The 21,811-nt window shown below is 41.9% G+C and overlaps 2 protein-coding genes across 2 annotated transcripts in view; both read right to left on the bottom strand.

The window, feature by feature from the left end:
- The window catches only part of MCMDC2 (minichromosome maintenance domain containing 2), a 53,688-nt gene extending 42,875 nt beyond the window's left edge, over positions 1 to 10,813 (bottom strand). The window contains exons 1-4 of the mRNA XM_063450401.1: positions 10,708 to 10,813; positions 7,184 to 7,314; positions 7,030 to 7,089; positions 2,350 to 2,545 (exon numbers count right to left, since the gene is read on the bottom strand). Coding sequence (XP_063306471.1) covers positions 2,350 to 2,545; positions 7,030 to 7,089; positions 7,184 to 7,314; positions 10,708 to 10,813 — 493 coding nt within the window. The remainder of the gene's footprint in view (positions 1 to 2,349; positions 2,546 to 7,029; positions 7,090 to 7,183; positions 7,315 to 10,707) is intronic.
- SGK3 (serum/glucocorticoid regulated kinase family member 3) overlaps positions 1 to 21,811 on the bottom strand; it is a 392,044-nt gene that overhangs the window by 261,527 nt on the left and 108,706 nt on the right. The window lies entirely within an intron of this gene.

Raw genomic sequence — 21,811 nt, forward strand, 5'->3', positions numbered from 1 at the left:
CCCCACCCCTGAGTGGTGAGTGGGGGCCCTAAATTAGAATGAGGGGGGACCTAATGTCCTCCCCCCTGGCCCCCACCACTGAGCGGTGGGTGGGGGCTCTAAATTAGAATAAGGGGGGACCTAATGTCCTCCCCGCTGGCCCCACCCATGAGCGGTGGGTGGGCGCCCTAAATACTAATTGGGGGGACCTAATGTCCTCCCCCCTGGCCCCAACCCATGAGCGGTGGGTGGGGGCCCTAAATACTAATTAGGGGGGGACCTAATGTCCTCCCCCCTGGCCACCACCCCTGAGCAGTGGGTGGGGGCCCTAAATATAAAATTAACCCGCTCTCCCCCAGGTGACTAGGGGTCCCCAAACCGCTAGTCACCCCCCCAAAAAAATTAACCCCTACCTACCCCCCTCACCTTAAATATAATGAGGGGGGACCATTTGCTAAGTACCTGTAAAAAATAAAATAAAACTTACCATTTGATGTTTTCTTTCTTCTAAAATCTTCTTTTTTCAGCCCCAGAAAAGGCCAAATAAAAGCCATAATAACCGACGCACTTTAAAAAATAAATAAAAAATGAGCGCAAAACAAAATTATCCATCTTCACCCATGGAGGGCTCCGCGCAGACTGAGCTCTGCAGGGCGGGGGAAGGCTTATAAAGCCTTGCCCCGCCCTGAAATTAGGCTCAGAGCGCTCTGATTGGTGGGTTTAAGCCATCCAATCAGAGTGCTCTGACAGGTAAATGAAGAGACTGACAGGTAAGTCTCTACATTTACCTGTCACAGCACTCTGATTGGTTGGCTTGAAATCCACCAATCAGAGTGCTCTGTGTCATTTTACACACCGTGGGAAAGTTCTTTGGAATTTTCCCACGCTGTGTAAAATGACACAGAGCACTCTGATTGGTGGATTTCAAGCCAACCAATCAAATCAGAGTGCTGTGACAGGTAAATATAGAGACTTTACCTGTCAGAGTACTCTGATTGGATGGCTTTATACGCCTTCATAGTGAATAACGTTATATGTGCTAAAACCTCAAATTTAGAGTTTCCTATATGTGCTATGGACAGTAATAAAATCTTTGATTTTCACTTTGCCTTCCGTCATTTAATAATTAAGAAGCAAATACGCTATACAAAAAACTTAAAGGGACACTCCACTGCCCTTAAAAAACAGATTTAAAAAATCAAATCACTGTAGATATACTCCCAATTAAAACATGCATATATTTAATTATGCATTTTTTTCGTTGAATGTATATCTAAAAAAACAGCTTGCAAAAAAACTGCAGATCTCTTGTCTGCAAACCCTCCCCTTATTTCTCAGCCCAGACTTTCTGTGGCTGTCCAATCACAGACTTCCCAATGCAGCTCAATGAGAAGTCTTGTGCTATGTCAATTGCTGCCTCTTGAGTGTAGCTCAACTAAACAACTAGGAAGTAATAGGACCTGTTGTCTGATTTACAGCAGAGGGGTGCAATAAGATTAACTTATAAAAGTTCAAATTTCTACTGACATCTGCACAATCTTCAAAAAAAGAACACACTCTTCACACATACACACACTTTAGCCAGCTGAAATACTTCTGGTCTGGAGTCTGGAGTGTCCCTTTAAAAAATAAACATGTTAATATTAAAAGAGGGAACATTCATCTCAAGTTTGGCTGCTCTAGCTAAATAAATACAAAAAAATGCATGTAATATAAATTAAAAATAAAAACATATGGGCGCCAGAACTTTATTCTATACTTCGTAATTATAACCCTTTCTCCACCTTACGCACATCCTTGTAGATTCCGATTACTCAGGTCTAAAGTTATTGTCATATTATGTCTAGCAGACCAGACACTGATTGTCTCCCCCTTCTGGTGGTTCTCTTTCTACATTTTATTATTCTCCTTTGTCTTCTTTTCTCTCATGCCCTCCCTCTCCCGTGTCTGGGTACCACACTACCCATTCATCCCTATCTGGGGTATTGTGAATATGCACTGTTGTTTTGATGTACTTTAAGCCTCACTGTTATAGTAATGTGTTTTCCCCCCACTTTCTATAACTTTCAGTAAACACTGAATAGCAAACTTACCGGAGAAGTAATATTGCTAGGGATTTTGGAAAAGTTCTAGCTCAAAATATTTATCTTGGTAAAAATAATATATGGTATATCGTCACAATTTAGATAAACATTAGAGTTTGTTGTGATCAGATTTAGACCAGATATATGATGAATAGTTTAATATGTTCGATTAGTTAAAAACTATACGAAAGAAGGATAACCAGGAAAATATTATGTAGTAAGAGAAAGCACTCATCGTGATATATAGTGGGTATAATTTTTATATATTATTGCTATAAATTCATACCTTTAGAATATGGGCATTTAGCATCAGAACACAAAAACCTAGCTCCCTGGGTGTATTTTGTCACAGTGGTCATAGCAGTCACTACCCCTTCCAGCATGTATAGTCTGTGTGATTTGTAATCCAAAGGGAAGTCACTGAGGCTTAGACGATAGCCTGGTAATTCAGGTAAATGGGTTAATTTGAGAATCACATGTATCTGATGAGAAAGAACAAAATTTATATACATAAAGCCTTCAAAATAAATGATTAAGTGATTAATAAATACATTGCAAACAAATAATTTTGTGATTAATTTGTTAAAGGAATACTCCACTGGGGGAGGAGGGATCATTATTTAGTAGAAATTAAAACATGTATTTAATTCAGTATTTTGTTATTTGGGAGTATATCTACAAACAGCTTGTAAAAGTTTCTAACCTGCTGCTTTCAGTCTGTGCCAGGGAATACTAAAATCACAGGCTACTCAGCCACTTGACACAAACAAATTATTTATTAGTTTGTGTATTTAAATGTGCTAGTTGTGCATCGTGCGTATCACTAACTGTGGAAGCCAAATTTACTGAGTGATAATCGTTTTGGTGCATTTTTAAAGGGTCGCTCCAGACCCCTAAACAACTTTAGCTTGTCCTATTTTTTCATTTTGCAAAAACTGCAGATCTCAATGGAAATTGACACTTTTATAAATTAACCTAGTAACACCCCTTTGGCTTTCAAGCAGACAACAGGTAATGTTACTTACTTGTTACATTAACTCAATGCAGCTGACTTCTAGAGGAAGCAATTGATCAGAGCACCTGCCTTGCAAAGATTTCTCATTGAGCTGCATTGTGAAGCCTGTGATTGGACAGCCACAGAAAGTCTGAGCTGGGATTAGAAGGGGATGGCTTGCAAAGGCAACAGACAAGAGAACTGCAGGTTTTACAAGCTGATTTTAGATATATCCCCAATGAAAAAATACATAAGTAGATGCATGCACGTTTTCATTTGGGGTATATCTACTAAACAGTGACTATTTAATTTTTATTTGGGCAGTGGAGTGTCCCTTTAATATATATAGTTTTAATTTTTCATATTTCATATCCCCCCATGTTTCATGTCCATTCTCCCACCCCAATTTCATGTCTATTCCCCCATTTCATGTCCACCCCCCCACTACTGACTCACTGAGAGGAAGGTGGTGAAATCTTTATCGTGGAATCACTAGTAGTACTAGTGAGTCCAAAATAAAGATTTCACCCCCTTCCCTCATTCCATGCACTTACCTGGTCCTGGGAGCTCCTCTCTCTTTCCTCCCAGGCGGCCGTCCACAAAGAGCACTGGGAGGAAGTGACGTCATCACGTGTGACCTCACCTTCTTATAGCGCTGGGAGAGGAGGGAGAGAGGGAGGGTTGTCGCTCGCACATCTCCACCGGCGGGCAGCAAATGGGGGCAGGCGGTGGCATAGTGGGGAAGCCAGCGGGTCACCTCTTCTCCAATATAGGGCCCAGCTCATTCCCACAAAATGTGGGACTGTCCCGGGCGATCAGGGAAACGTGAGCACCCTAGATTAGGGTGCGCCCAGGCACAGCCGGCACACCGTGTGCGCACGCCTACGTATATTGTTCATACGCTTGACCTGACCTTCTTTGACCAAAGGACGAGCTTGAGTCTGCTTCATTTCCTGTGGTCAAAGACATTTTTCCATAATACTCACCGTCCTCCTGTGTTCTCACGTTGATTAAATCGCCATTCGAACATCTTGTCATTAAGACAGGGCTGTGGCAAATGCACAGAATTTTGTCCTGACAAAATGTCAAACGTTTGTCCATTTGTGTTAGGACGAAATTTGTGTATTTTTGAATGGATGAAATTTAGATCCAAGTAGATAGTCCCCTAATTCCTACAGTATCAGAGAGCTATCTACTGAAAAGCTGGTCTTTCAGCCAACTTTACTACTACTATGTAAAAATACATGGACTGCATTAGAATTAGGCTGTGATATTGTATGCAGAAAAATAAGGAAAGGGGCAATGTAACATCATGGGACCATACCAGTGATTGAAAATAAGAGTAATGAGGGGCTTTCCTGAACTGGATGGGTACATACAAACATACTGCCTTACACAAAACACCATAATGTGAAACCTGCAACATAAAACCAAGATCTGTAACAGATATGTTGCCTGCAGCGAATGTATTTGCATTAATTACAGCACGCCAATTCACTTGGTGGGAATGTAGCAACAAAGCTAGCATGAGAGGCAGAACAGGATTCATCATCAGGTGAATTTAGGTGGCTGCCTTGAGCCCAGGGGTTTGCTTAGCCCAATTCAACAGCCTTACGTGGTGAATGAAGAAGGGCTCCAATCTAGTAACCTGCCTTGGGTACTGTGTGTTCTTAAAACATTTTCTAAAGAGAGCGTTTGGGAAGTCTGCTGGCCCATGTTTAATACAATTCTAACTAACTAGAATGGAAAATCTAAATATGTAGTAGCATATTGCTAATCTATAGAGATGTATTCATTGTTTACTCTACGTTCTTCTCATTTATTTTCTGCTCTGCTCCAGTCCTCCCGCCCCACCACCTGCTCCCTAGATCCAATTCCCTCGCATCTCATCCGTGCTCTGTCTTCTTCTCTTTCTCCACCTCTCACTAAAATTCTCAATCTCTCTCTCTCCTCTGGTATATTTCCATCGCCCTTCAAACATGCAACTGTAACCCCAATTCTAAAGAAGCCCAATCTTGACCCTAACTCCCCATCCAATCCCATCCTATCTCGCTACTGCCTTTTGCATGCAAGATCTTGAAAGAATTGTGTATGCGAGATTGACAGACTTCCTCGACTCCAACTCTCTGCTAGACCCGCTTCAGTCTGGTTTCCGCGCACTCTGTGGAAACGGCACTGACCAAAGTATCCAATGTTCTACTCGCTGCAAAATCTCGTGGTCACTACTCTATCATAATTCTCCTTGACCTGTCTGCGGCTTTTGACACTGTTGATCATCAACAGCTTCTTCTCATCCTCCGCAATATCGGTCTACAAGATATTGCTCTCTCCTGGTGCTCCTTCTACCTCTCCCAGCGCTCATTCAGTGTTTCTTTCTCTGGATCTGCTTCTTCTCCCCAACTCCTCTCTGTTGGTGTCCCCCAAGGTTCAGTCCTTGGTCCCCTACTGTTCTCCATCTATACTGCCTCCCTTGGTAAACTCATTAGCTCCTTTGGCTTCCAATATCATTTCTATGCGGATGACACGCAAATATACCTGTCCTCTCCTGATCTCTCCCCGTCCCTCTTGACTAGTGTCTCTGACTGCCTCTCTGCTGTTTCTAACTGGATGGCTGGCAACTTCCTTAAACTAAACTTGACCAAAACTGAAATTCTGGTCTTTCCTCCCTCAAGTGTTGTTACTCCTGTGTCTGTCTTCCTCCAAGTCAACGGTGCTACCATCAGCTCCACCACGCAGGCTTGCTGCCTAGGTGTTCTCTTTGACTCCGACCTCTCCTTCAAGCCTCATGTTCAATCTATCGCAAAATCCTGTAATTTCCATCTCAAAAACATTGCGTGCATCCGCCCCTACTTAACGCCAGATGTGACTAAGGTGTTGGTCCATTCCACTGTCCTTTCTCGCCTTGACTACTGTAATCCGCTTCTCAGTGGTCTTACGTGCTCCCAACTTGCGCCGTTACAGTCCATAATGAATGCAGCGGCAAGGCTTATCTTCCTGTCCGCCCGCAACTCCCATACCTCACCCTTCTGTCAGTCCCTGCATTGGCTTCCTATAAAATATAGAGCTCAATTTAAAGTACTGGTTCTTGCTTTCAAATCTCTACATAATGCTACTCTCACCTATCTATCCTCCCTTATACACAAGTATGTCCCGTCTAGGCCCTTACGATCTGCTGAAGACTTACGTCTATCTTCTGTCCATACTCCCACCTCTGATGCTCGCCTTCAAGATTTCTCGAGGGCTGCACCATTCCTGTGGAACTCGCTTCCCTCCTCCGTTAGCTGCTCACCCAGTCTCCACTCCTTCAAAAAATCGTTAAAAACCCACTTCTTCATAAAAGCGTATCAATTAAACTGTTAATAGCTCCCAACTGATTCCTCTTCTGCAACTGTCACTAGTCTAATACTATCCTTAGCTTTTGTGTCACTTTACCCCACTCCCTCTAGCATGTAAGCTCATTGAGCAGGGCCTTCAACCCCTCTGTTCCCGTGTGTCCAACTTGTCTGGTTACAACTACATGTCTGTTCGTCCACCCATTGTAAAGCGCTGCAGAATTTGATGGCGCTCTATAAATATCATAATAATAATAATAATTTATATTTACAAAGGCTTTCATGCACTGGAAGTTATAATGCTGTGCACTTTTTTTAAGTCTTCCAACATTTATCTATTAAAATCTTTCTATGTGGCAATAAACTGTACCTTGAACCTGTATGTATATGTAGATCGTACCATTTTTATACTCTTCATACAGATAGGTCACTTCTTTGAATTTTCTAAATTAGTGTGAATGAGCCAGGACAATTATTTCATGACTTTCCCAATACTGACTAATTTATGAGCATAAATTTGTGAACTATTTATCATGCAGGCCAATCAGCCAACTGTAGGCCTATCATTATGGAAAATATAGTTCACATACATCTGCTATGGTGTATTTTTTTTAGATACATTCAGGATTCTTACACTTACCTGACCCTCAGTTTGATATTGCCCAATCAATGAAAGAGTCTTTATGGCTGTATCACAGACCTAAGATGCAAAACACATCTTAATCAATTGTATACAGGAAATATTTGTAGTTATAATTGCATTAAAAGGACAGTATTTCATGAAATTAGCATACCGATTGAAAAACCCGAGCGGCTCTCAGCGGCTCATGCAAAATGTAGTTTCCAAGAGTGGCATCCAACTCTGTGACATCCATGGGATTGACAGAAATTACAAAACGATAAACTGTGTAACTGTGTGTTGATTCTGCCGGGAGAAAAAAGTATGATAGATCATTACAGGGAGTCACATGTATGTACACCAAGCCATCTCATAGATCTCTAATGCAATGGTTCCTAACACATTCCTCAAGGCATACCATTAGTCCAGAATTTAGGCATTTCCGAATTTGTTTCCATGGGGATACTGAAACAAACTGGAATGCTGGTATGCCTTGAGTATTGTGTAGGGAACCATGTAGGGAACTGGCATAGCATTGTGGGAATTGTACAACAGATGAGGATTTATATTTTCTCCACTCTTGTGCTAGAGGGCAGGCACCCAAAAAATGTCTTGCACCAGGGCCCACTCTACATTAGTTCTGCCACTGTGATGGGGTGGAGGGCATGATTGCAAGCAAGGGAGTGGAAGTGTGTGTGTGAAGGGGGGGCAGGATCCAAGGGGCCCAAGCAAATGTTTGCCCAGGGTCCAATCAATGTTAAAGACGGCCCTGCATGTGTGACATCCCCAACCTCCAGTCCATGCATGTGCGACATCCACCGCCCCTCCACCCTGTCCTCATGTCCCTGCTCAAAGCTGCGGTTACCAGCTACAGACGCACCAGCCCAGGGTCCTCGGTTGCCGGCAGGAGGGGAACAGCACAGCACAGCTCTCCCCTTCTGCCGGCAAGAGTGGGCCCAGGGCTGGTGCAGCTATGCATTGGCCCTGGAGGTATGCAGAAGGCCCACGGTTGCAGGGGTCCGACGTGTGGCCTGGAGTGACCGTGGTAGGTATGCCACTGTATGACATTTAATAGCACCAACTGTATTATTCTTTTAGCTGCTAGAGCATAATAATATATATATTTTAATCTGATTGTAAGCTCCTACACATATATGAGAGGGGTTGCTGCTTCATGTTTCTGTTTATGCAGCCCTATCCACACCTACCCTGGCTGTAACTTACACAGCCTGCATGAAAAAAAATGGTTTCATTTTTATTCAGATGTTAACTCATTTTAATAGTTTTTATCTTCTGCTCTGTAAATTAAACTTTAATCACACATACAAGGCTCCTGCGGGATCTAGCAGATTCTTAACAATGCAGTGAATATGAAATTGTAAATTAAACAAAATAAGCAATAAAGGAATTGTAAGCATAAGATCTCAGTTTACAAGATTTGTTTAGGAAGGTTGTGTGAGTCAAATGCAGGAAGGTGTGACTAGGGCTGCATATACATATATAACATATAACATTTATTTATAACTCCTAAATGGCAGATAATTGAATAGTTAGACTGCAGACGCATGATCTATACACCAAAACAGATTCATTAAAGGACCACTCCACTTATCCAACTCACCCCCCACAGTTTAGTAGATATACCCCAATTAATACATGCATGCATATTTTTATATATAAAAAGTCTAAAATAGATTACAAATTCTGCAGTTCTTTAACTGTAGCCTTTGTAAGTTCCTCCCCCTTTTCTCCCAGAAGAGACTTTCAGTGAAATAACCAATCAGAGGCTTCTCATTGACTTGGTTCCCACGTGCACACGTGAGCCGGCTTGTGCACACTCGCGCACCACAACATGCACGCGCGCCCGCCGTTTGTGCACTGCTGAACCTGGTCTGAGGTCTGTGAGGAAGAGGGAGGCAGGCACGCTCAAGTAGAGCATGCCTACCACTTCCGTTAACTAAGGGGAGCTAACAGAAGTAGGAAGGAATTCTCCCTGGCTGTTTGACAGCCAGGGGGTGTTCCCAAGTTAATTTATAAAAGTGCTGATTTCTCATAGAAATCAGCACTTTTATAAACTTTTATAAACTGGGGTTAAATGACGGTACTCCTCACCCACAAAGCACTTCAGCTTGCTTTTGGGATGTGGAGTGGTCCCTTAAGCTACAGTTGTTTTTTATGACTATACTGTCCCTTTAATAACTGTCTTTTGGAATTCACATGTGTCAAACAATCCACTTGGTGACAAACATGGAGCATCAATCCTGTATCGTATCCAGTTATGTAAATCTGCATAGGGATTTGAGATAGTGCACAAGTGACTTATTCTTTGGTTTTTATTGTATGTATTGGAGCCGATGTGTATAAAAGCCATTGCTGCCGCCCAGTAGTAGTGGGAGTTTTATTTTGTATGTTTGTATTTGCTTTTCCACTACACACCCATGTTACAATGCTGCCACCCATTCCATATATTCCCTATTAACCCCTTAAGGACACATGACATGTGTGACATGTCATGATTCCCTTTTATTCCAGAAGTTTGGTCCTTAAGGGGTTAAAGGGACTCTCCAGTGCCAGGAAAACAAACTGTTTTCCTGGCACTGCAGGTCCCCTCTCCCTCCCACCACCCACCCCAAGTTGCTGAAGGGGTTAAAACCCCTTCAGTGACTTGCCTGTATGCAGCACCGATGTCCCTCGGCACTGGGTCAGGATCTGCCCACGCTCCTCCCCTGCTGACGTCATCCAGCGGGGGAGACCTATTGAGCATGCGCCGCTGGCGTCAGGGTAGACCTAATGCGCATGCGCTGCAATGCCGCGCACACGCAATTGACCTCCCCATAGGAAAGCATTGAATAATTCTTTCAATGATTTCCTATGGGGATTTCAACGACGCTGGAGGTCCTCACATAGCGTGAGGACGTCCAGCGACGTTATAGCACACTTTTCGTGTTCTATGAACACGGAAGTGTCCTCTAGTGGCTGTCTAGCAGACAGCCACTAGAGGAGGACTTAACCCTTCAAGGTAAATATTGCAGTTCATGAAAACTGCAATAATTACACTTGCAGTGTTAAGGGTAGTGGGAGTTGGCACCCAGACCACTCCAATGGGCAGAAGTGGTCTGGATTCCTAGAGCGTCCCTTTAAGGGTTTAAGTGTGTAGTGGTTTAGAAAAATACCCCTCTGTCTCATTAGAGATTTTGCCTGTCAATTGTTAGTGTAGGACTCAACTAAGAGGTTTGTCTTGCTGTGGCAGGTGAGCTTACAATCTAATGGCCATTGAAGTGATACTAAAGATAGTTATTTAAATATGCATTGGGATTTGAGGTAGTGTGCAAATAACGGCTTACTTTGGTTTTTATTGTATGTATTGGGGCTGATGTGTACTAGTCATTGCTGCCGCCCAGGAGAAGTGGGAGTCTGAGTGAAGGGTTTAACCCCTTAAGGACACATGACAAGTGTGACATGTCATGATTCCCTTTTATTCCAGAAGTTTGGTCCTTAAGGGGTTAATTTTGTATGCTTGTTATTTGAAGGACTTGACTTATTATGCACAATCCAAGTATTCAGAAATGTGTTTGCCACTTCCAAAGAAAGACTGTTCAAAGCATTTACTCCCTTTTTTGTACAGTATTATATCCTTGCATTTTCACATAGATTTCCACTCTAGAAACAGGTAGTTAATTTTTCTTGTAGGGTGTGTACCATTGTATTTCTTGCAGTCCTGGATAAAGTTCTCCAGACCTCCACTCCTGTCCATGTACACCAAGGCAGCCTCTCTCATCTCACACACACGGTGGGCCCAGCTCATGGCAGATGGCAGTCCTGGTACAGATTAAGTTCACTCATACAGTAAAAGCTGTCTCTCTCACTCACACACACACAGCCCACTCCTGGTCTGACACAGAGTATGTCTCTTACACCGTCCAGGCCTGGTCTGACACAGAATATGTCTCTCACACAGTCCAGACCTGGCACAGAGCTGACACTCTCTCACACAGTCTAGGCCTGGCACAGAGCTGACACTCTCTCACACAGTCTAGGCCTGGCACAGAGCTGACACTCTCTCACACAGTCTAGGCCTGGCACAGAGCTGACACTCTCTCACACAGTCTAGGCCTGGCACAGAGCTGACACTCTCTCACACAGTCTAGGCCTGGCACAGAGCTGACACTCTCTCACACAGTCTAGGCCTGGCACAGAGCTGACACTCTCTCACTCAATCCAAGCCTGTCACAGAGCTGACACTCTCTCACACAGTCTAGGCCTGGCACAGAGCTGACACTCTCTCACACAGTCTAGGTCTGGCACATAGCTGACACTCTCTCACTCAATCCAAGCCTGTCACAGAGCTGACACTCTCTCACACAGTCTAGGCCTGGCACAGAGCTGACACTCTCTCACTCAATCCAAGCCTGTCACAGAGCTGACACTCTCTCACACAGTCTAGGCCTGGCACAGAGCTGACACTCTCTCACTCAATCCAAGCCTGTCACAGAACTGTTTCTCATGTTGCTCCTCATGAAATGTAGGATTTGGCGGGAAAATCTTATGTGCTAAGCATTCTGGGAGTTTTGTCACCAGTCACATCCTAACACCTCACTAGTTGAGCACCGTCAGTGGGGCCATGGGTTTTTTTTTTTTTTTTTATATTTTTTTTTATTAGAGAATTTTTTTCTTTACATATACAGCAATATACTGGTCTCATATTTTGTTTAGCAGACAAATACAGAATCACATAGCATTCTATTAAATTATATATCATCGAGATTTGTCTTGTATTCAATTATAGCTCAGTATATATCACATACGAACATAGTCTACAATCACAAAAAAGAAATAAAAACACAAAAAAGGAACAAAAACACAAACAATAAAAGCCCCACACCAAATCTAGAGCACATGATCAATTAGTTTCAATACTCGCTTATATGTATTATATTATCACTTATCTATATTCATCGCTTTCCATATATCAACTGCTAAATTTCGAATAGTGGTATAACCCCTTAAGGACCGCTGACGGTTCAGGACCGTCAGCGGTAAAACGTGCGTTTGGACCGCTGACGGTCCTGAACCGTCATAACGGTTTTGGCCAACTTACCTGATCGCCGTCGGTCCCACGGCGGCGATCAGCTCTCCTCCCGGTCCAGGGGGACTGCCTGTCTGCCCGGGCAGTCCCCCCTCGGCAGATCAGGACCCCACGGCCATGTGATCACTCGATCACATGACCGCAATAGGGGTCTTTGTATCTGCCTGCAGGGGGACTGTCTGTGCTGACAGGCAGTCTCCCTGCAAGTGAAAAATCATAAAATAAAGTGTAAAACAAAAAAATCAGTGTAAAAAAAATTATAATATGTGTATATATATATGATATATATACATGTATTATATCTATATATACCTATATATAATATATGTATATATATCATATATATAATGTCACACTAAGTGTATTTTTATATTTATATATACGTATATTAATATAAAAATACACTTATATTTAAATTACACACGAATATATACAATATATATAATAACTATATATATGGTATATATATATTATTATAAAATACAAATAATATGTTAATAAAAATAAATAACAAAAAATAAAAATAATTTTTAATAATTAAAAAAAAATTATATATATATATTCAATTTTATTCTAACAGTATTTTGATATTGATATATATATATTTATATCAAAATACACTTAGAATGTAATGATATATATATCTATGTATAAATAAATAAATAAAAATAATACGAAATATACATATGTCCACATACAAAATTACATTAATAATTTCATAAATATACTCGTAGACGTCAAATATATAAATATGTATATATATTAAAATTCTACGTGCATATTTATGTAATATTTTTACATAATTAAGTAATTTTAATGATTGCAATTTGAGGGACCTGCCTGCCAACCCAGGCCAAAAGTCCAGATAATTTAATTTGCTAGCACTGTGCTTAACCCTGTAACTTTCTATGACACCCTAAATCCTGTACATGGGGGTACTGTTTTACTCGGGAGACTTCGCTGAACACAAATATTAGTGTTTCAAAACAGTAAAACATATCACAGCGATGATATTGTCAGTGAAAGTGAAGTTTTTTGCATTTTTCACACACAAACAGCTCTTTCACTGAGGATATTATTGCTGTGATATATTTTACTGTTCTGATACACTAATATTTGTGTTCAGCGAAGTCTCCTGAGTATAACAGTACCCCACATGTAGAGGTTTTATAGTGTTTGTGAAAGTTACAGGGTCAAATATAAGGCTTGATTTTACTTTTTTTTTTTTTTATTGAAATTTGTCAGATTGGTTAGGTTGCCTTTGAGAGCGTATGGTAGCCAAGGAATGAGAATTAGCCCCATGATGGCATACCATTTGCAAAAGAAGACAACCCAAGGTATTGCAAATGGGGTATGTTCAGCCTTTTTTAGTAGCCACTTAGTCACAAACACCGGCCAAAGTTAGCGTTTTTTGCATTTTTAACACACAAACAAATATAAATGCTAACTTTGGCCAGTGTTTGTGACTAGGTGGCTACTAAAAAAGACTGGACATACCCCATTTTAAATACCCTGGGTTGTCTACTTTAAAAAATATGTACATGTTAGGTGTGTTTCGGGGATTTATGACAGATAACGGTGTAACAATGTCACTATTAATACATTTAAAATATATATATATTGAAACAGCAATTTCCTACTTGTATTTATAGGCCTATAACTTGCAAAAAAAAGCAATAAAGCATGTAAACACTGGGTGTTTTTAAACTCGGGACAAAATTTTGAATCTATTTAGCAGTTTTTTTCATTAGCTTTTGTAGATAAGTAAAAGATTTTTCAAGTAAAAGTCCAAAAACATGTTTTTTTTTTATTTTTCACCATATTTTATTATTTTTTTTAAATACAATATATGACATAATATAAATACTGGTATGTAAAGAAAGCCCTTCTTGTCGTGAAAAAAACAATATATAACTTGTATGGGAACCGTAAATGAGAGAGCGGAAAATTACAGCTAAACACAAACACCACAAAAGTGTTAAAATTGCTCTGGTCCTTAACGTACAAACATCGCAAAAACAGGCCGGTCCTGAAGGGGATAATCAAGAAGGACTATTGGAGGAGCAAAATAATATCTTATATTTATACAGCCAATCACCATACCATTGTTTTTTCTTCGAGTTCTCATTGTTGATCATCTCGTGTTCCATAGATATTTGGAACAGGACCTGATCAATCAATAACCGTTTGGTATACGGCTTAGATGATTTCCATTGTCTCGCTATAATAATTTTAACAGCGACTAAACAATGAATAGCAAAACAAATGTCTTTTTTTGAATCAAATGACAAGTTTAGATGTAAAAGAGCAGAAGCGGCATTCTCCATAATTCTATTAGTAGTCACAGTTGTAAAAATATTAAAGGCCCAAGACCATAGATATTTGACAGCTGGGCAGGCCCACCAAATATGTATGTAAGTACCTGGATGAGTACCACATCTCCAGCAAGTTGGATCGGAATTATGGAACATTCTCGCCAATCTTGCCGGAGTATAATACCATCTATGGAGGACTTTAAAGTGGCATTCAGACAGGTTCAAACAGTGAATATATTTATTCACCAGGCTCAAAGAGACATTCCAATCATCCCGAGAAATTTGCAGTTCTAGTTCTTGTTCCCACGTCTTAATCAAGCTGTGGGGAGACTCCTTAAGAGCTTCCAACATTGATGCTGCAGCAGACATAATCTTATTAATAGATTGGAAATTAAATATGACTTCTAACTTTTTAACAAAAATGGAAGATGATTTAATCACGTTTTTGTGAATAAAGTTTTTTATGCGGAGATAAGTAAAAATTTCTCTGCGCGGAATATGCAGAGTGTCAATAATATTCTGGAAGGGTAGGATATTGTCTCCCTGCATAATTTCTGCAATTCTTATTCTATCCGCGCAGACCCAATTCTTTAACGAAAAGTCTTGTATAAGTAGTTGGAATATATCCAAGGGACATGTCTTAGGTATCATATTTATTAGGCCTAATTTTTTTTTAATTAGTATCCACTCTTCTAATATTTGGGATAGTATCGCTGAATTATTTATAGGCGAATTTATTAAATTTTTACTTGTAACTGTCCACATCAAATATTGTAATTTGTCTACATGGGCCACTTCGGCCTCCATAATATACCATGGTTCCAAGACCTGTTTAGGGTCCTGAAGGAAATATATATGCCTAATAATGCTAGCGTGATAACTATAAAGAATACTAGGGAAATGTAGGCCTCCATTTGTCAATTTTTTGGTTAAGATCTTTTGGGCAATTCTTGGTTTTTTGTTATTCCAGATAAAATTGTTGAAGTATGTTTGGATCATCGCCAACCAAGGTCTGGAAACCCCAAGCGGAATCATGGAAAACAGATATAGCCATTTTGGCAAAATATATGAATTAATGATGTTTATTTTTCCTTGCCAGGAGTTTTCTAAATTTCTCAATTTTCTAAGTTTGAGGTTCATATTTCTCATAAGAATCGAGATATTCCGCTCCATTATTTCTGACACTTTAGACGTTATAACTAATCCCAGATAGTTTATTTGTGAATCGGTCCATATAAATTTATAGCTTAGGGCTAAACTATTTACTATCTCATTATTCAAGTTCATAAACATTGCCGTAGATTTATTTATATTTAACTTGAAATTTGAGATAGCAGAGTATCTGTCGATCTCAAACATTAAAATTTTTAAAGACGACTCAGGGGTAGACAACGTAAGTAACGCGTCATCCGCATAGAGAGATATTTTAGCATTCAACGAATTGGTTTGTACACCTTTTATTAATGCATTGTTCCTAATGTTAATGGCCAATGGCTCAATAGACAAAATATACAACAGAGGAGAAAGAGGGCATCCCTGTCGCGTACCATTTTTGAGTGCAAACCACCCTGCTGTGATGTTCGGACCCACAGTTCTGGCGGAGGGAGAAGAGTAGAGAGCCATAATGGCATTGTGTATCCAGCCCATGAGTCCAAAAGCCTTAAGGGCTTCACTAAGATAGCCCCACCCGACCCTGTCAAATGCTTTCTCGGCATCTAATGACAGGGTCAGGAGGGGAAACTCATTTCTGTTGGCCCAATCTATAATGTCGATTATTCTCCTGGTATTGTTGGATGCTAACCTGCCTGGGACAAATCCAATTTGATCAGGGTGAATCAGTGACGAAATAATTTTCTTAATTCTATCGGCAATTATTGCCGCGTATAGCTTCATGTCTGTATTGATTAACGCTATGGGTCTATAATTACCGGGATCAGAGCTTAATTTATTTTGTTTCAGTATTGGAATAATATTCGCCTGCAACAATTCAGATGGGAAAGATTTATTTAGGGCTATTTGATTGAACATTTCTGTTAAAGGATTACTTAATAGAGGCTGCATCTGTCTATAATACATATTCGTAAAGCCATCTGGTCCCGGAGTTTTGTTAATAGGAAGTCTATTTATTTGCAATTTGACTTCATCCACCGAAATGGGCCTATTTAAAATTATTAGGTCTTGCGATGTAACTTTAGGAATCTGAGTACAGGCTAGATAATTTTGAATATCGTTTAAATTACGAGACAGTTTGAGATTGTACAGATCCTCATAAAATTGATTAAATCTCTCCCCAATTGCAGAAGGTGTCGAATAGATCTTTTGTCCATCTGTCAATTGTTCGACTCTATTTTTGGCATACTGGTTTTGCAGTCTTTTTGTCAAGTTTTTATTTGCCCTGTTTCCCGTATAATAATTGTTTAATTTTAGTTTGTGAATATTTAATTTGATTTTTTGCTCAACCTTCAAATTGATCTGTTTTTTTAAAGTATTTAGCTTGGTTTTTAATACTATAGATGGCTTCTGTTTATTAAGTTTCGATATATTATAAAACTCAATGTATAAATCGGTCAGGGTCTTACCATTGAGAACCCTCATTTTATGGGCTAATTTAATTAAGTAACCACGCATAACGGCTTTGTGTGTACACCAATTATTTGCCGGTGTTGTATCAGAGGAACTATTTTCTAGCCAAAAATTATTTAATAATTGAATTAATTCCTTTTTATTGTCTGCATCATTAAGAAGAGCATCGTTTAGTCTCCATGTAGTACGGGCCATAGGGGATTTATTTCCAAGATCCATTAATATGAGGCTATGGTCTGACCATAGACTCTCTCTGATTTCAATTGAATTGCACAGAGATATCGAATTTGCGTCAAGGAGACAGAAATCAATGCGTGCATACGTACCGTGCACACATGATTGATGAGAGTAATCTTTATCAGTGGGATGTAATAGTCTCCATATATCATGGATATTATATTGTTTAGAAATATTGTAAAGTCTTTTAGCCTGCTTAATAGTTCTTTTATCACAAATTTTTTTAGAAATATGCGTCTTGTCCATTTTAGGATCCCATACGCAATTAAAATCCCCCGCTATAATTAAATGTCCCTTGCAGGGCCGGATTAACATAGGGGCTGATGGAGCTGCAGCTCCAGGCCCAGGCCCATGGAATAGGCCCATTGGTTTAAAAAAAAAAAAAAAAAAAAAATTTTTTTTTACATTTTTTTTTTTTTTTTTTACACACTACTCTTAGGGTTGCCAGGTATTTCTCATGTATTTCTTAGGGTTGCCAGGTATTTCTCAGAAGTATTTCTCAGGTATTTGAGGCTGCCTAGCCGGTGCCGGTATTGCAGTAATACCGGCAATACAAATGTCTGTCTCAGTATAAACATAGTTTATTCTGCAATACCATCGCCGGCCAGTAGGGGTCGCTGTTTGTGTGGAGAGAGGCAGTGATAAGAAGTTACGGCATCTCCCTCCCTGCATCTCTCTACTCACTGATCCGCGGGGACCAGTTCTGCACAGAGAGTCCAGACAGCAGCTCCGAGACATGGGGACGCTGAGACATTGGGACACTGGGTAACATGGGGACCCTGAGCATGGACGTCCGCAGGAATTTTTCCGGGGGGGAGGGGGGACATAATTGTAATGACATCCATGCTTGGCCCCTTTTTGACAGTGTCATGAAAGGGAAGGAGCATAGTCATTTTCACATAAAGCCAGGGTGAATAGCGTTTTCACAACTATGGTGTCAGGAATATATGTTTGTATTCCTTACACTATAGTGTTCCTTTCATCAAATTACAGGAACATTCTGGTCACCATAACAACTTTATCTAAATGAAAATGATGTGATGCAAGGAGGCCCCTGGGTGCTCTTTCTTTGAAGGGGTTAAACCGCTCTCAAATGGTTTACCCCCAAAGGCTTCCTTCAGCTCCAGATCTCCAGGTCGCTCAGTGGTATTCAACTTCTGAAACAGAGTGTCAGGAAGTGCAGATTGACGTCAGGCATGGGTGCTGCAGATTGGCTAGAGTGGTCAGCTGACCCTCTAAGCCAATCGCTAGTTCCCGATTCATAAAAAATTTTACGTTTTTATGAATGGGGAGCTACTGATTGGCTTAGAGTGCTAGCTGACCCATCTAGCCAATCAGCGGCACCCCTACCCAGCGGCCCTCTGTGTTTCCTGACACTCAGTAAATAAAAGTGAACACATTAACACTGATATTGTTTGTTTTTACCTGGGGGGATGAGAAGGTCCAAAGTTTCCCTGCCAGGCCCAGGTACCAACGCCTAATGATGTGGTGTCCAGAATGAAGTGCTCCAATCTCATTTTCTTCTCCTTCATTTGACACAGTCTTCTTTGCCTTCTGAGGCTCCTTCTGCTCCTTTACCTTTCTGCTACTTTCTGCTTATTTTGCGCCCTTCTGCTCTCTTTCTGATCCCTTTCTGCTCCTTGATGGCCCTTCCTGCTTCTTGATGGCCCTTCCTGCTTCTTGCATACCCTTCCTGCTTCTTACTGCCCTTCCTGCTTCTTTCTGCCCCTTCCAGCTTCTTGCAGCCCCTTGCTGATCCTTTCTGTTCCTTCTGATTCTTCCTGCCCCTTCCTGCTCCTTGCTGCCCCTTCCTGCTCCTTGCAGACCCTCCCTGCTCCCTCTTCCTACTCCTTGCTGCCTCTTCCTACTCCGTGCTGCCCCTTCCTGCTCCTTGCTGCCCCTTCCTGCTCCTTGCTGCCCCTTCCTGCTCCTTGCTGTCCCTTCCTGCTCCTTGCTGTCCCTTCCTGCTCCTTGCTGCCCCTTCCTGCTCCTTGCTGTCAGGGCTCCGCGGGCAGCGGTGAGGGGAGGCTGCAATCCTCTCGCAGCACTCACCCTCGGTCCGTCGCCGCCCGCGGTCCCCTCTCCCCTTACCGTTAAGCGAGCGGCGTCCTCTCCTCCTGACACGCCGCTCGCGTCCTCCTCTCCTCCTCCCAGCGGCAGCATGTCTAACGCTGCACGCTGGGAGCCGGCACTATTATCTAAGCGCCGGGGTCACTCACGTGACCCGGCGTTAAAGCTACAGTGCAACAAACACAGTGGGGGGTATAGATATCCCCCACGTGTGTTTGTTAATACTGATTGGTGGTTAGCCAATCAGGATTCAGGCTAGGATTTAAATACTTACCTTTCCTGTCTATCTGTGCCCTGTTGTGGTCTTTGCTTTTTAGTATCGATTGTGAACGTGTGCTTTCTGGTTACGTACCCTCTGGCTTGTTATACTGACTTTGTGACTTTCTCCTACCCTTTGACCTCGGCTTGTTTCTCGTTATTCTGTTTTCTGGTTCCCCTTACTCGGCTTGTCTCCTGACTATTCTTTGTGTGCTTAGCCCGGCCACTCTAAGGACCGGTACAGCACACTTTCTGTGTGTGTGTCTGTGTGTGTGTTAGCGTGTTGGGTTCCCCGGGATCGTGACATTACAACAGGGCCATAATGGAACCTGCTGACATACCACAGCTCCTAGTTAATCAGGAGGCTAGAATGGATGGCTTGGACCACCGTATGGATCAGTTTGCTCAAGCTTTGCAGACCATACTGGCTCGTACTGCACACCTGCAGCCTGCCGTCCAGGAGGCGGTTGCTGCTGTGTCCGAACCCATTGCCACTCCAGTACCCGTTCCTGCCCATGTAGTCCATATGACACCGCCACAGCGCTATAGTGGTGACCCAGCATTGTGTCGTGGTTTCCTCAATCAAATTGACATCCATCTGGTGATGAATCCACGTTCCTATCCCACCGACAGATCCAAAATTGCCTTTTTGATAAACCACCTGTCTGGGAGAGCTTTAGCATGGGCAAACCCCATGTGGGAAAATATGTCTCCTATGTCCTTTGCGGATTTTTTGTCCGCATTCAAACGCACGTTTGATCAACCCGGTAGGGTTGCCTCTGCTGGCAAAGCTCTGCTTAGGGTTCGACAGGGTAACAGATCTGTAGCGGATTATACTATCGAATTCCGCACTCTAGCAGCTGAAGTGGTTTGGAATAACGACGCCCTCGTAACAGCCTTTCAGGAGGGTTTGGCCGCTTACATACTGGATGAAATAGCATCCAGGGAACTGCCTGTCCTTCTAGATGATATTATAGACTATGTAATCCTTATTGATAACCGCATTAGAGAGAGACGTAGTCAAAGACGGCTGGATACACGGGTGTTACCTGCTCTACCCAGTACTGCATTACTAGCGTTACCCGCTCCTAGGCAACCATCCCCCGAACCCATGCAATTGGGTGCTACGGGGTTAACTGAGGCTGAAAGAACGTATCGTAGAAGGGAGGGGTTATGTCTCTATTGTGGAAAGAGGGGTCACCACTGTAATACATGCCCTAAATTACAGGGAAACTCCAGCACCTAAGGCCTAGAGAGGGGTCGGCCTCGGGTGTTATGACTTTGTCCCCTCATGTGTCCATCTCCAGACCATTTATTACGGTCTCTCTTTTGGTCAATAAAACCACCATAACAACTAAAGCCTTGATCGATTCAGGTGCGGCTGACAACCTTATGGATGAGACCTTTGCCAGAACCGCAGCCTTGACTTTGATCCAAAAGGCCACACCCTTGGCCGTTGAGGCCATAGATGGTAGACCCCTTGAGAGACCTCTGGTGACCCATGAGACCCAAGATATAGAGATGTGTGTGGGTGCTTTACACAAGGAAAGGTTAACCTTCCAAATAATTGACTCCCCTACTGCTTCCATAGTTCTGGGTTTTCCCTGGTTAGTGAAACACAACCCAGTACTTGATTGGGGTTGTTTAGACATACTCTCCTGGGGGGAATCTTGTCAACGAGACTGTATGGCCCAAGTACGTCCCATTTGTTTACTTAACGTGCCCACGGCTAAACCGCTTTCTGTTTCTGTCCCTTCTGTGTATGCAGACCTTGCTTTGGTTTTCGAAAAAAGGGAGGCAGATAAGCTACCCCCACACCGTGAGTATGACTGTGCCATAAACCTATTACCGGGTACTATGCCTCCTAGGGGTAAGGTCTACCCTCTTTCTGAGAAAGAAAACCAGGTCATGGAGGAGTACATACGAGAGGCCTTAAGTAAAGGTTTTATTAGAAGGTCCTCCTCTCCTGCTGGTGCTGGTTTCTTTTTTGTGGCAAAAAAGGAGGGCGATTTGAGACCGTGTATAGACTACAGAGCCCTAAACAATATAACGATTAAAAATGCCTATCCGATTCCCCTCATTACCGAATTGTTTGATCGTGTCAAAGGTTCTAGATATTTTACTAAACTAGACCTCAGGGGGGCTTATAACCTTGTTCGTATTAAGGAGAATGATGAATGGAAAACGGCGTTCAATACGCGTAGTGGGCATTACGAGTATCTGGTCATGCCTTTTGGATTGTGTAATGCTCCTG

The sequence above is a fragment of the Pelobates fuscus genome, chromosome 4 (assembly GCF_036172605.1).
Source record: "Pelobates fuscus isolate aPelFus1 chromosome 4, aPelFus1.pri, whole genome shotgun sequence".
In the NCBI taxonomy this organism is placed as follows: domain Eukaryota; kingdom Metazoa; phylum Chordata; class Amphibia; order Anura; family Pelobatidae; genus Pelobates; species Pelobates fuscus.